This window comes from Puntigrus tetrazona, chromosome 9, assembly GCF_018831695.1.
Source record: "Puntigrus tetrazona isolate hp1 chromosome 9, ASM1883169v1, whole genome shotgun sequence".
NCBI classification, from domain to species: Eukaryota; Metazoa; Chordata; class Actinopteri; order Cypriniformes; family Cyprinidae; genus Puntigrus; species Puntigrus tetrazona.
This window is the reverse complement of record NC_056707.1, coordinates 8,011,276-8,026,226: the sequence shown is the minus strand read 5'-3', so window position 1 is coordinate 8,026,226 and position 14,951 is coordinate 8,011,276. Positions and strand designations below refer to the sequence as shown.

General features: G+C 40.8%; 2 protein-coding genes across 2 annotated transcripts in view; one reads left to right on the top strand and one right to left on the bottom strand.

The window, feature by feature from the left end:
- The first annotated feature begins 1,554 nt into the window (after positions 1-1,554).
- Positions 1,555-9,466, top strand: LOC122351623 (secreted phosphoprotein 24). The gene is made up of 4 exons (XM_043248835.1): positions 1,555-6,119; positions 6,605-6,732; positions 7,288-7,413; positions 7,530-9,466. The coding sequence occupies exons 1-4, from the start codon at positions 6,071-6,073 to the stop codon at positions 7,746-7,748; spliced, it is 522 nt and encodes a 173-aa protein (XP_043104770.1). The 5' UTR covers positions 1,555-6,070; the 3' UTR covers positions 7,749-9,466.
- The window catches only part of raph1a (Ras association (RalGDS/AF-6) and pleckstrin homology domains 1a), a 55,481-nt gene continuing 48,869 nt past the window's right edge, over positions 8,340-14,951 (bottom strand). The window contains 7 exon segments of the mRNA XM_043248834.1: positions 8,340-11,251; positions 11,254-11,313; positions 11,316-11,622; positions 12,603-12,742; positions 12,866-12,986; positions 13,077-13,175; positions 14,065-14,175. Coding sequence (XP_043104769.1) covers positions 9,513-11,251; positions 11,254-11,313; positions 11,316-11,622; positions 12,603-12,742; positions 12,866-12,986; positions 13,077-13,175; positions 14,065-14,175 — 2,577 coding nt within the window. The 3' untranslated portion in view covers positions 8,340-9,512.

Below are 14,951 nucleotides of genomic sequence, written 5' to 3'. Positions count from 1 at the left end.
TCCGTGTGTGTGAGGATGCAACTAATACTGTGTAAAATCTCTAACGTTAAATGTGAAGCTTGTTTTTTTTTTTTCTTCTCAGTAATAGAACTTTCGAAACTACGCTTCCTGAGAGCTTTTTTAGCTTTTAAGCTCCCCCCCCCTTTACACAAAAGGGATTTTTTTTTTTTTTTTTTTCCCAAAAGTGAAAAATGCTCTGATGATAAGCTACAAAATAGTTTGACGTCTTTCCATGCGGCCTTGGGTTTGTAGTGAAATGTCGTCTCCTCAGATGGTGTTGTTATAGTGCAGGGCCCATGTTTGGGATACACGCCCATGTTCTTTTTCAGACTTACGTAACTTGGCAGCGAACGGGGGTCCAGATGGCTCGAGACGTGCGTAAGATTGCTGGAGGTTTGCACACTCAGACGCCCACAGGCTGTTAGCTGCAAAGAACTAAGAAGAGCATTTATTCTGCGTTGATGAAGCTTTGAGATTCTCAACATATCTATATAGTACACAGGGTTGTTCACATCTTTACATAGTGTTATTTTATTTATTTTTTTTTTTTTTTTTAAATAAATAGATCTGCAGTATCACACACAGCAAAAATTGCAATAAGGAAAGAGGAAGTGAGTGTTTGGAAGTGTGAAAATCAAACCTCGGCTCTGTGAAATATGTCCGTGGTGTGAAAACAAGACATGAAATGAGCAGTTCTGTGTAGTCTCAATCAAAAGAGGAGGAAGAAAATAGCTTCAGATTCAGCAGAATATTGATCGTTCTGGTTTTATGTTATATAGATGATATCCACAAGAGAATGTAGGCCTACATCTCAAAAAAGAACATTGATTAAAACTTACAGCTCATAAAAGTCAAAATCCAGTATCTCAAAATACTTAAATATTTGCAAAACAGGGAAGTTCAATGTACATTTTTACACTCTTTTTACACTCATTTTTACATACTTAGTCTGGGCTCTTTTAGCACAGTGAGGAGTGGCGTGGAAGCGGCCAGGGATCGACTTTTCCTGAAGACGTCTGCGCATTGTGAAACAAACTTCAAGACCCACAATGCAATGCAGCAAATGGGGGAGGAGTCAGATTAGTCACAGGTGTTCTCATAGTGTGAGAGTTTGACCGGTAAACGTGTTCATGAGAGTTGTTCTCTGAATTAAGAGTAAGAGTAAGATCTTTCGTTTGAGTGAAATGGTGAACTGTCCGAAGTCTGTAGAGGTAAACTTACAATATGCTGAACCTGAAATGAAAAACGCAACTTACCAGGCTATGAAAGATTCGTTCATTAGCTACACGGTGGAGGAGGGCTAGGATTCGGAAGTACCTGCAAGCTGCTTCATTCCGCGAGGAGACTGGACGGCCGAAAGCTGAACCTTCGGGAGTAAAATTCAACGGGAGATGGGGTCGTTTGAATGCTGCACAGTGGACGAGGATTTGTCTGCGCGCGACTCGTTAACTATCTGTGTTCGTGTTCACCCACGCGGGATTGGAACGCTGTAATCTGGAGGGAGTTTCGACTTGGCCTGTAAGCAGTGACTGTGCGTTGGACTTCAGGTAGGCCGTGAACTATTAATTTTACCTCAACGAAAATAAAAATTTATTTAAGCAGAAAGTGGTTTAGCGGACACATCTCACGGGCACAGACAACTCACGCGCACCCATCAACAGTAGTCTAAAATTCAAATGTGAATTTCTTATCGATGGACTTTGAAAAGCTTATTTTGCGCTATTATTGAACCTGTGTTATGTGATAATGTGTTGGAAAACCAAATATTTTTTTTTAGTTTTTAATACGTGATTAACTGTGCTTGAATAAGCCACGAGCGGCTTAAAGTGCTTGTCCAATTTTTGAGTTAAAAAAAAAGAGAAAAGGGTAAAATAAAACTGTAGTTTAAGAATGACTTGTACTGTTCTGTGAATAGTGACTTTCCGGGAACCGTGTCACTACGTCACAGAAAATGGCGCCCGAACAGGGACTTTTTGAACTTAACGCTTGGAACTTTGGGAACCTGAAACAATGTGTAAATGTTGTTGTTGTTTTATACAAATGTTCTTTTGTTTGTTACTGCCCTTAATGAATTCAACGTACTGACAGCAAAGTGTTACCAGGTAATCTTGTGAACTATAAGTGCACAAAAATATTGTTGAAGCTTTGATATTTATCATCAGCATAGCAGTGAAAGCAAACACCATGTCTCCTGATAATATCTTCCAGAGGTAACCTGTATACGTTGAAAAGTAACGGTCCTAGCACTGAGCCTTGAGGAACTCCATATTTCACTTGTGAGCAGTGTGATACCTCCTCAAAGCTACAAACTGATAGTGGTCAGATAGATATGATTTGAACCATGCTAAGGTGCTTCCTCTAATGCCAACATAGTTTTCTAGTCTATCCTAGAGAATGTTGTGATCGGTAGTATCGAATGCTGCACTAATAACGAGATAAAACCACAATCCGATGCAGGTCATTAGTAACTTTAATGAGAGCAGTCTTAGTACTATGGTACAGTCTTAATTCTGATTGAAAATCCTCACAGATACATTTTTTTTCTTTTTTTCTAAAAATGAATTTAGTTGTGAGAATACTACCTTTTCTAGTATCCTTGACAGTAAATTACAGACCAGATCTCTAATCTCCCTTTTCTAAGTCTTTGGGTTCAAGATGTGGTTTCTTAATAAGAGGCTTAACTACAGCCAGTTTTGAAGGTTTTGGGAACATATCCTAATGACAATTAATAATGAGGATATTATAAACTGCAGCAACACCTACCTCCCCCTTTACCTTTTAAACGTGGCTCATTTTTATAGCAGTAATTTTGGGGGGTAGATTAATGTATTCATCTGGTTTTAGCCAGGTTTTGGTCAAACAGAGCAAATCTAGGTTCTGATCTTTGGTCAAATCATTTATATGAAGTGTTTTAGTGGAAAGGGATCTAATATTCAGCAAGCCAAGTTTTATCATTTGCTTTATAGGTAGTTTTTATTTGTTGAACATTAAATTATTGCTTTTAAGTCGTTTTGGACGTTCTCTTTGTATTCTAATTCGGGGAACAGGCACAATCTCTATAGTGTGATATCTAGGTGAAAGAGTCTCTGTGTCTTCTTCCATATTTTCTCCTGTGAATGCTGTTGCTGTCAAGAGTGACCATCTCAAACTAACCTTTCCTACTTTTGGAAGACCATCAGATGATTCTGATCCTCTGCTGTGTGTAACTAAGTGTAAGGATTGTGTCCTTACTTACCCACTGTCTGATCCTGAAATTCTAGCTTCCTTTAGAACAGTCCTGCATGGCACTGCCCGTGATTGGTGGGAAGTAGCCAGAACTATGATCAATACTTTGAGTCTTCATTCCTCACTGCTTTTCTTTCTGAAGACTGAGGATGAACTAGCCAAACGATTCGGAATCAGAACTCAAGGTGAAAAAGAATCTGTAAGAGACTTTGCCTTTAGTTATAGAGCACTTTGTAAAAGATGGAAACCTACCCTAACGGATCCAGAATTAGTCAAAATGATCCTGAAAAACGTAAAGCCTTACTTGGCTGGCCAACTGCGTGGTCGGGTGTCCACGGTGGAAGAATTGGTACGACTGGGACAACTGCTTGAGAAGGATCATCTACAACAGTTGCAGTATGATTACCGGTTGAGCCTAAAGCATAACCAATCTGCGTTTAAAGGTCCCAATGTTATCAGACTTGCAGAAAAACCCCAAGTTCAATGCTGGAAGTGTAAAGGCCATCATTTTCCTGGTAATTGCCCACAGTTTACCTTGATCTCACTGTCCGTTTCACCACGATCCCCCAACATGCTACTAAAATGCAACCAACCTTTCCTTTGAAATCCAGAGGTAGACCCACTAACAACTACTGAAACATTATATGAGAAAACAAACTCCACATATGGTTTGAAATCAATTAATTGCACCAGTCAGCATTGGTACCGGTAAAGCCATCGTTGACACAGGGGCAAGTTATACCCTAATTCATGAATGCTTATAGAGAGACTTTGATCTCTCAGAACCAAACCTTAGACGTTGGACTCTTGGACCATTATATCTGACCAATGGAAAGGCTGAAGGACCTCTGGGTTGGTTGAATGTTTCGCATTACATGATCAAATTTGGCCCTTACCTGTTGCTGTACTGACAACTAAAGCTCTTGCTTATGGTATTGTTTTAGGTCTAGACTTTTTTTGTGAAATGCAAATAAAGATGTCTGAGGCAAAGCATTCATTTACCTCTGACACTGATGTGGATTACTTCTTTCAGCCTGGTCATGCCAGTGTGCCAACACCATTAAAGATTCAGTGTCCCCAAAATGGAAGCACTGTACATCAGTCCACCCTAAGTATTTCCTTAAGTTCTGTCCCACTTTTAGTGTTACCGTTATCCTTATCCTTATCCTTAGACAATAGTGAAAGAGAGGATGATGCAACATTCATCAATCAAGCAGTGGTAGTTTAAGAATGACTTGTAGTGTTCTGTGAATTATGACTTTCTAGGAACAGTGTCACTAGGTCACAGCATGGAGACTCTTGATGCACTGACTCCAGCTTTATTCACTCCTTGTGAAGCTGCTTGTGATTTATTCTTAAACTTGCGGTCATCCCTGTTACTGAACACCTTTTCCTACCCAATTTCTTCCTTCCAGTAAACTTTGCATTTAATATGCTTAGATACAGCACTCTGTGAACAGCCAGTCCTTTCAGAGATGACCGTTTGTGATTTAACCTCTTTGTGGATGGTGTGAGTGATTGTCTACTGATCCATTGCCGAGTCATCCGTCTCCCTCATTATTGTTGCATCAAAGAACAAGAGATACATGGAACTTCTATTGTAGAGATGGTAATTTTAATGACTTAAATATAAATGTTCTAATATTTTGAGATGCTGGATTTGAAAGCTGTAAACTATCAAAATTAAAACAAGTCACATGTTTTACTTTACAAGTAATGAATCTAAAATATGAAAGTTTTACTTTTTTTACATTTTTGAGATGTACCTGTATATCCAATGATTCAGTTTCAGTGTGTTTCAAATCATGATAATGTTCCTATTAATAGGCATATTTTATGCTAAGTAAACAAACCCACATTAGGTCAGCAATAGGCTGCTACACTTTAAAAAAAAGGTTACAGGACAAAAGGATTCATCGCTGATAACAGATTGTTGTGGCAGGCATGTTTTATTTAACCTAATATGCAACATACAATAGGGTGACCATAAGGTCCATTTTCCCAGAATGGGTCCTGGCCAGGATTTCTATATTGCTTAAAATATAATTTTGTTTGCTTTATGGATTTCAACCTGACGTTTTTAATTTTCTTCATCAGAGCAGATCTGAAGAAAAGTAGCGTTAGCCACTTGCTCACCATAGGATCCTCTGCAATGAATAGGTGCTGTCAGAATGGTAATCCACCATTAATCCACAAAATTAACCTGTCCAAAATTAACATGTCATACACATGCAATACTTTTGTGGCAGGTTAACGTGACAAATTGCCTTATATAAAGTATTGCAACTGAAGCAGTGTACTGGGACTTTTTAACAAAAAATAACAAAATAGGCATGTGCACAAATACAGAAATTGACATTAAATCCACTGTGAAAAATCAACGGAATAAAAGCATGACAACCACCCCAGTCTTGTGGCCCCCTTCAGCTGCTCAAACATATCATATGACTACCACTATACGGATAAAAAAAAAAACGCATTTACAAGTTAAGGACAAACAGATTATGTAGAAAATTAAGGGCAACTAATGATAAATGCATGACACAATGTTTTTTAAAAAATGTTTAATGTACATAACTTTGCACAAGCCATGTTGACATTTCAAAAGCCACATATATGCAGCCATTGTGAAATAATCATCCAGCATTTCCAGACCACAATGTCTTCAGGTTTTATGAAAAGCTCAATTAAATCTGCAAAGCATTTACTTTGTGGTTAAAGCCAAGGCAGGGCTTGTAACATCGCATCTCTGGAAGATTGTTTACTGAGTACTGCAGTGAAGAAAAATACATTCACGTAGAAAGATCAGTAGAAGTGAGTTAAGAAACGGAGATCAAGAAAAAAGATGACACCAGCCTACATTTTGCTGCTCTTTCAGTGCTGCTGTGTCTCGGGTAAGAAAACATTCATGATTTTGTCATTTTCAGAAGATGAAAATCGTAAAGAATTACTGTAAATATTAAGTGGATATGATTTCAGTTCCTTAGTAACACTTTACAAATGCTTCGTCATTGACAGTCATATAGCAGTCAATTATTGCTTGAAAATATCAAATTTTTCAATGCATAACGTACATTACCTTTCAATAGTCAAAAAAAGGTACCACCCCACTGACAATGCCTTTTCCTTTTTTCTAAGAGGTACTCTTTCTTTTTCCTTTTTTACCTTATTTACCCCTAAAAGACTAAATATATGCATCTTTTTTATTTACAATTATTAATATTAATAAAGTATCTTACTTGCATTAACTTCCAGCGACGACTTTTGTACTTTTTTTTTTTTATTAATCAAATACAGCCTTGGTTAGAGTGGCAACACTAATAAACTGATTTCTACTTCATTAGTGAAAGATATTATGTTATTTACTCTAATTAAACAGGGCAGCTTGTATTAAGATATAACTTCAGTCCTCTGGCTAACCTGGCACTGAAGGTTTCTGTTGATGAAGTCAACAGGCAGTCCAACAGTTTCAACCTTCACAGGCCAACCAACAGTGTCGTCCAACAGGTAATATTTTATTTTAACCGCTAAACAGAAACAGTCTAGATTGCAGCCTCAGAATCCTATCAAAAGTCGACCAGTTTTTCCACAGTTCACTACCGTCCTCTAGTGGTTATCATAATTCAAGTCAACAAAGTACTCTAAAGATGTATTTACCAATAATAACAAAAAAACCATTACGGGGCCAATATATAGCTGCTTGTTCGGTTTCAAATCCGTATGCATTTTTTTTTTTTTTTTTTTTTTTACGCAGTGTAAAGAATCGTCGAGATCAATCGTATTTTTGACGTCTCTGGAGCTTCACAGTAAAAGTACCACTAATTTACGCTAATATTAGGTTAACCTAAAGTTTAGATTTAATTCTAAAAAACTACTTCAGTTGTAAGTTTTTTTTTTTTTTTTTCCCTCACAGTTCCCATTATAGAACTAGTAAAACCATTACAAATAATTTTGATGGTTTCTAATTTTGTCAGCAGGGCTCTGCACGTTATCAACTATTCATACTATTTTAAAAAATAGTATTAAACAAATGACAAATTTATGTTATGTTTGTCATCGTAGATCACACTGGGACGTGATAACAGATATGATATCCTGCTTGATTTTGGAACAAAGGAGACAGTCTGTCTGAAATATACCAGAAGCCCTTACAGGAACGGTTGCCGTTTCAAACAGGGACATCTTGCGGTAAGACCAGGTTTAATGTTTTTACCGTCTCCCTTCTGGTTGTTGCAGGTCACACATGTACTTCACTAATGCCAACATCATCCTAAGACATCTCACCTTTTCTTCTTTTTCTTAAGTCAAAGAAATCGTGCTCCAGTCTTGTGCGTGTTGGCAGCACATCTGTAGCTCCTCTGAGCATCAGTTGTACGGCTGAAACAGCTGCTTTTGGGTCCAGCTCAGAGTCCAGCAGCGAAGAGATCATTATCCAACAGACAGGACGGGTTCCTCTGGGATTTTTGTCTTCAGGAGTCGTTCTGTGTCAAGGAAAGTTTAACTGTTCTAGATTACTACTGTGATTTCATAAAATTTAAAATAGACGGACCTAAAATAGACTTTCATATCAAACTTTACATTAGACTGTTCTGCCTTTAACAGTGTAATAGCCTTAATCCCTTGAGCAACGTTCAACCAATGGCACATTCTTTTACAATTTAATCAGGCATATAAACGTGTGAAACACATTTGTAGCTAGCTATATTTGTAGAACATTATGCATGTATTATACAGAATGTATTGTCCGTAGTGGACTAACATTATTCACTGTAAATCAGATAACAATCAGCATAAGAAGCTTTTAATTGTATGATGATAATGAACCATCAAAATAACAAGAACTTGGACAACATTCTGTGTGATTTACACATTTATATTGTTCAGTTTAAATGTAACAGACATTTACTTCCCCATTTATTTAACTAAAGGTTCCTGACTTTAAGAAGCAGCATTAGCTCTGTACTCCTCCCTGTAAAGAGATCTCTCTGTTCCTACATTTCATTGCTCAGCCTTTCAAACTGAAAGTCTTGTGGAGATGCAAAACCAACAGGTACGTTTTCTCGACCTACGCATTCAAGTTTGTTAGAAGGATGACAATGATAGTAGGCACACAGTGAATTTTTTGCATTGTAAGTCAAGTAAACTTGACATGACACCTTTTATTTTGTGGCTATGGTCCTAAAACCCTACAAAGTGTTCAATCTTAGGCAACCATACTATGGAAGCATGCATGCTAGATTAACGTCAGTACATTGTGGCATTGCCATGACATGAGAAATAGATGATCCAGATATGTGACACACTTCAATACAGCACTGAGTATAGACAGAGGTCAAAAAAAGAGAACGACATCACTTCCTAGTGTGTGTTTCACTCATGCAGAGCTAACGCACATTGATAAAGTCAGGAACTGCAGCTGTATGTACAGATAGATAGCAAATGTAACCAACATAAACAGACATCACATCCCATCCACAGGCCAGATACACGCTGAGATGTACTCGAGCGGCAACAGGCTCATTTTCATCTAACATTTGGACATCTTCATGAAAAGTAAGGGTCCACAGCGACACAACATAACAGATTCATCAATAACAATGGTAGCTGTTTTTTTCTTTCTTGACATTTTAAGTGGAAGTTTCTAAACCATTTAAATTAAATGTGGAAAGTTTGGTAGAATACTTCATTTAGAATGTATGCTACACAGGTGTAGTTCCCACACTGGGATTTGCACATCTAATGACAAGCAAGGGAGGCACTATCACCCAGCCCCTCGCTGTTTTTCTGAGAGTGGATCAACCAAATCACTCAGACGAAATGCGCGCACGCACACACAAGCATCGGTTCAACAACCCTGATTTTCTATTCACGTTTAACGTTTACAGTCAAGGGTTTCAAAACTAAACTTTAAAATAAGAATATATTTCAGGTATTAAATAATTTCATATAAAAAAGTACAAGTTCCCCTCCCACCCCACTGTTCCACATATATATTTTATCATACATATACATTATCCCCTTTCCTCACAGCAGTGTCCATGCAGTACCTATAATAACAATGTCAGTCTCTTTTTCTCAGTTTTTTTTTTTTTTGTATATCTGCTACACTTAATAGCAAAGCAGCACAAACACGCAGAGAAGCTTATGTATAGATGGTTTGGCTTTTTCTTATTGTGGTTATAATCTGGGGTTAAAATGAGTTGTATTTTAATGCAGACGTTTCAGCTGTTGAAGATAAACAGAGTGGAAAAGGAGAGTGGCATATCCGTACTCGGCACATGTCCCAACTACCACTCGCTTGTCAGTTTAGTGTTTTGGTCCCGTTTGGGTGGCGCCGGCGGAGGACCCCGCCGTAATGTTGCATAGCCTGAGATGTTGGCGCTCATGTATCCGCCCTTTTTCTGCTGGCCCAGCAGCAGCTCTGGAGGAGGGGGCGGAAGGGCCATATCGTCCATGGTTGTTACCGGCTCCAGCTTGGCTGAGATCCTCGAGGATGTGAGGGAGCCATGTCGAGTCATGGACTTCCTTTTCAGAGTTCTATTGAGGTCTTCCAAGAAGTTGGGCTGGACTGACAGACTGGCCTTGGGGGAAGTTGGTGGGATCTGAGAGTTAAAAGAGGACAGAGGCATCTGTTGAGGAGGTGGAGAAAGGACAAGCGGTTCGGGTGGGCCACTGCTGCGCCGGTGCATAGTCGGAGGGGGCATTTTCTTTAAGGAGCTTTGCTTCCATGAGGATGTGGAGCTGGAGGAGTGCTGGGGTTGAGGGTTCACCACGGCCACTTTGGGAGCCCCGGTGTGCAGTTCTGTTGGGAGAGGTGGAGGAGGCAGGAGTTCTGAGTCCGGCGGCGGAGGGGGAAAGTCACATTCGGGAGGAGGAGAAGGGAAGTCTGTGCTGGATTGCTGATATTGACCTTGTTTTCCCTGGAGAGCCAGAGGCAGATTAGCCAAGTTGATCTTGCCTGGTTTTGGTGGTGCGCGAGGTCCGGTGGAGGTGTCCTTGGAAGGCGATCCTGTTGTAGAGGATGGAGTTGAGAAGGAACTGGGTGGGGCTTGACTGGTTTGGGCAAACATGCTGACCAGATCCTCCACTTTCTTGGACTCCTGGTACTCAACAGAAGAAGTGGACTTCATGCTGGAGTTCCGCTGTGGAGTTGGAGGGGGTTTCTTTCCTCCTGAACCAGTAGAAGAGTTTGACGACGTTGATGGAGACTTCTTGATTGGAGATCCCGTCTTGCCAGAAGGCTGTGGGGCAGGAGGGGGACTTGGAGCAGGAGGTGGAGGGAATTCAAGGGTACTCTCTGGTGGAGGTGGAGGAAATTCGGGAGATTGTGGTTGAGCCTGCCCTCCCGGCTGCCATTTCGGTTTGGTTTTTACCACAGGAGGAGATATGGGACCTTTGGATCCATCAGGTGCGTCAGGGAACTGGTTTACAATCTGCTTCACAAGCGATTGGGTGGGAGAGATGGGGGCAGACACAGATGTAGCTTTGGAAGAAAGGCTATATTGCTTGGGGAGGGTAGGTGGAGGTTGATTGGGGCTGTGACCGCTAGAGAGGCTTTGCTGTTTCTTCATGGTGGCCGGAGGGGTTGGAGACAAAGAAGGTGGCACAGGGCAAATGGGGGAAATGCCGTGAGCGGGTTTCGGAGCCGTTTGGGGTGGAAATCCACCAGTGAATGTTTTAGGTGGGGCAGGTGGACCTGACTGCTGAGGGGTTGGAGAGAAACACACCGGAGGAGGTGGTGGAGGCTCTTCGTCTTGTTGGACAGATGAGAAGTCATAGGTCATGTTAGGGAACTTCTGAGCTAAGAACTGCTGGAGCCCGTTGGTGCTGAGGGGAGGCGGGTACTTTAACTGTTCTGGGGGTGGTGGTGGAGGCAAGTAGCCATTGCTGTGTTGGTGAGGTGGGGGTGGCAGCTGGTCTTCCTCTGGAGGTGGAGGGGGAGCATATTGGGGGCTGACGGGGGCATGCTTCAACACCGCCATGGCTGACCCTGGCACTGGCACCTCTGGAGGTGGTGGTGGTGGGGCGGAGGCGGACTGCTGGCAGTGTCTGTCGTATTATTCATTGCAGGTTTGAGACACTGTGGGGCGGTGTTGGGGGCATGGGTTGCTGTTGTGCTGCCAATAAGGGGGTCTGTTTGTAATGATTTGGAGCCTGGGAGATGTTTTGCAACCTAGCGAGGGTGCTGTATTTAGTGAACATAACCGGGGTGGAGTGGTGCGTTGGGTTGGGGAGAGGGGGAGGTGGTGGAGGCGGTGGTGGAGATGGGGGCGAGGAGGGGGAAACTGGGGACACACCACTGTAGCTGCTACGAGATTGGAGAGACTGGGGTAGCTGAGGAAGTTGAAGAGGATAAGAGGCTCTAGTAGGCTGTGGTGGTGGGCCATCCATTCTCATCTGTAGAAATGACAAACATGATTCAATTAGAACAGATCTAGTTGGAAGGACACATATTAGTTGTGTGAGACAACATATTATGCAGACAGTGCAATTAAACGTGTGAAATAACATGAAATGTTATTAGAGGAGATGAGAACAGTTAATATTATTTGTAATTCTGCACGCCCGAACTCAGACACTTTTGTTCTTAAAACATAGAATCAGTGAAATAAAACAAACTCACCAATTAAAATGAGCAATTCAATGCGTCATGAACAAAAAAAGGAGCTAGGCTGTATGTCATGCTTACCTTCTCTGAGAATATTCTTTATATTACACCGAAACACAAACACCATTTAACAGGTTATTCAAAATACAACACCAGTGTGCTGTCTGTTAAGAGTTAACACAAACTGTTATACCAGGTGTCTCGCATCAGTCCCCAGTTACCCAGAACTGCCCACCACACACATCATATCAGTGGTTAGTTGCTTTAAAGGTTGACGTGTGAGGATTATATCAAACATAAACAGCTAGAGTGTGAGGTTTTATCACACCTAACCTCAATCCCCACCAGTGTATAACCTTTCCAGACTTGACATTCACATCCTGGGTAGACAAACAGAGAGGGGACCAATTAACAAGTAATATATCTGGGGACAGTGCAATAAAAGTAATGTCCCACAATCACCCAAAGGGTCTAAATCATTCCTTATTTTGCCCTTGCCCTTATTTTGACCATACAAACCTCATAGTTTTCTGCTCAGTATATGCATATATTTTCCTTCAGGTTTTCATTAGAACTAATATAAAATGGATGAATGCTGATTGGTATAATGAACATTATGAATCTTATTTCTTGTCTATGATATTGCAAACAAAAGATCTTTCAAAATGGGTTAAGATACAGAAGGGATGATAATGACACCATGATGAAGAAACAGAGATGAAACAAAGCAGAGCACATGAAGAGACCGGTAAAGTTCTTCAGTGGTCACCTTGGGTTCATCCGTCTGATTTCCTCGCTTCCATGCTTCAGAGAAGATGGAGCTGACGACACTCTGAGAGCGCACGTGACCAGAGGAGGTGGTCTCTGACACACCGCTGTCTGATTGGCTTGAGTGGTTGGACTGGGATTCTGTAGGCATGAAAGAATCACAAAGTGGAGTAAACAGGTGAACACAGACAACAATACACAAGCCTGTTAAATATCAAACCCTTTGAGATCCCTTCATCTCTGCTGCAGCACTGCTGAACTCACCTGGTAGACTGGAGGAGCTGGAACCAGACTTGATGCTGGAGCTGGAGAGGGAGGACCAGTCATGAGCAGCCTCTGTGCGTCTCATGGCTTCCTGGTAGTTCACATACAGCTGCTTCCCGTACTGCATTACAAAATCACATTGATTCAGCCACAAAACTCGGCTAGTGTATACACATTAATACAAGGTGATGTCATCACAACGAGATGTTACCTTGGCAATGCGTATTCCATTGACCCACTGATGCAGCGTTCTGACATCATCACAGCACAGGTATTTGATGTACTGTGATTTTTTTTGAATCTGTGGGTGCTGTGTGGCAAAATCAGAGATGCATTTTATAGCCTGCGCGTAAAAAACAACAACTTTTTTTCCTGCATTAGCCTGTGGTCAGAGTAAATTCAACTGGCTCCCTCCCTCCCCCAAAATCTAATGACTAAATGTCAGATGCTTATCAAACACAAAACTTGCAATCACTACCAAAAAAAATATTGAATTTAAGAAATGTCTGAGCAGTACTTGAAAACAAAACAGAGTTTACAAAGTATCAGTTCGATACAATAAATACTTCTTTGCTAAAGCGGGATCTGACACACTAAATGGAGTGTAAACATACACATAAAACATGTTTCTGTCTAAGTAGGCAGTTCCTCGCAATAATAAACTGCAGTGTGGTCAGTCCTTAATACTGTAGTCAAACCTTTGGCTATGCAAGAATAACGCCAGGGAAGTTCAACAGCAGATAATGTCAGATTATGTGAAAGAAAAGCCAAACACTGACCAAACACATGCTATATTTATGTTTGTCTCACTTCTGTGGCTTTGATTTCCTTCTGAGGGTGTCTGCACAAACTGAAAAAATATGTTGCCCAATCCAGAATCATAAATTGTAATGCAGACCGAGATCTGACTTTTACAGAACCCAGCACTTAAAATGTCCTCTGGCTAAAACCTCTGACTGCTGTCTGATTTAACCATACAGACAAATCTGGAAAATGATGATAATTGTAGAAATACGGACAGGCAAATGCTTGTTTTACTGCTTCCACTACTTACAAATTACGTTTTAGTCATTTAAGTAAATATGTTTTAAAAACATGTGGCTTCAACTCCTCTACCTCTTCAGGAACAAAGCAGTGTGACTGACATCTGATAACAAGGAATATCTTATTAGACATTTTTTATAACTGCAATCCCTCACCTTCAGGACCATGCAGTAGTCAGTTGGGGCTTTATACTTGCTGCGGTAGTCCTGCCCCAGGTACACGTTAACATGATCCAGCTGCAGGAAGCAAACCAAGTCTCTAGAGGCCTACAGATGAGCAGGATGGAAGGAAAAAAAGACTACATGTTAGCACATAACAAAGACAAATCTTTGTGCATGTATTTATAAGGAAATGCAAATTATAAATGGATATCTACATGAATATTATCTCTCAGTATTATCATAATGATTATTTTAGAATTATACACGATTTTAAATAAGCAACAACGTATAACCTAAATTTCCCTAAATTTTACGTCACTGTTGAATCCACTAGGGGGAGCACTTCATTTGTAAAAAAGTGCATAAAAATAGGCAAGGTTGAACAGAATGAAAAAGGGGGCCCTGAATGTTCTGTACTTGTCTCATGTTGAATCGGACGGTTCATGTGTTAAGCATCAGTGTTAAGTATGATGCAGGATACGAGTATGCTAGTGATGCAGACGGACAGCAGCTGTCAAACCCACAGCGATGACCTGAGGATGTACAACAGCTGCTCTTTTATCTCTCTCTCTCTCGATCACCCTCTGACTCCCTGTGGTCTGCGGATGATGAGCAGTCACTGGCCCATATCTCCTCTGAACTTAAACTCATTAACTAATTTCTAGACATGGACGTGTTAAGCACACAATCAGCAGGCACCTTATTCTCTCGAAAAACAGAGGAATTATGATATGTGACTGACAGCAGGTGTGCATGTTTCAGCTCTCGAACCTCGGTCACATTTGTTCATTCACAAGATGCGCTTGTGCCAGGTTTGACCTCAATGATGCCCGAACATCACTGGACACCGCGTCCTGTACCCAATGCGCCTAAAAGCCATG

Coding starts and splice junctions, on each gene's coding strand:
- LOC122351623 (XM_043248835.1), top strand. CDS start 6,071: ATGACACCAGCCTACATTTTGCTGCTCTTTCAGTGCTGCTGTGTCTCG. Junction 6,120..6,604: donor TCAGTGCTGCTGTGTCTCGG/GTAAGAAAACAT, acceptor CTAATTAAACAG/GGCAGCTTGTATTAAGATAT. Junction 7,414..7,529: donor TCAAACAGGGACATCTTGCG/GTAAGACCAGGT, acceptor CTTTTTCTTAAG/TCAAAGAAATCGTGCTCCAG.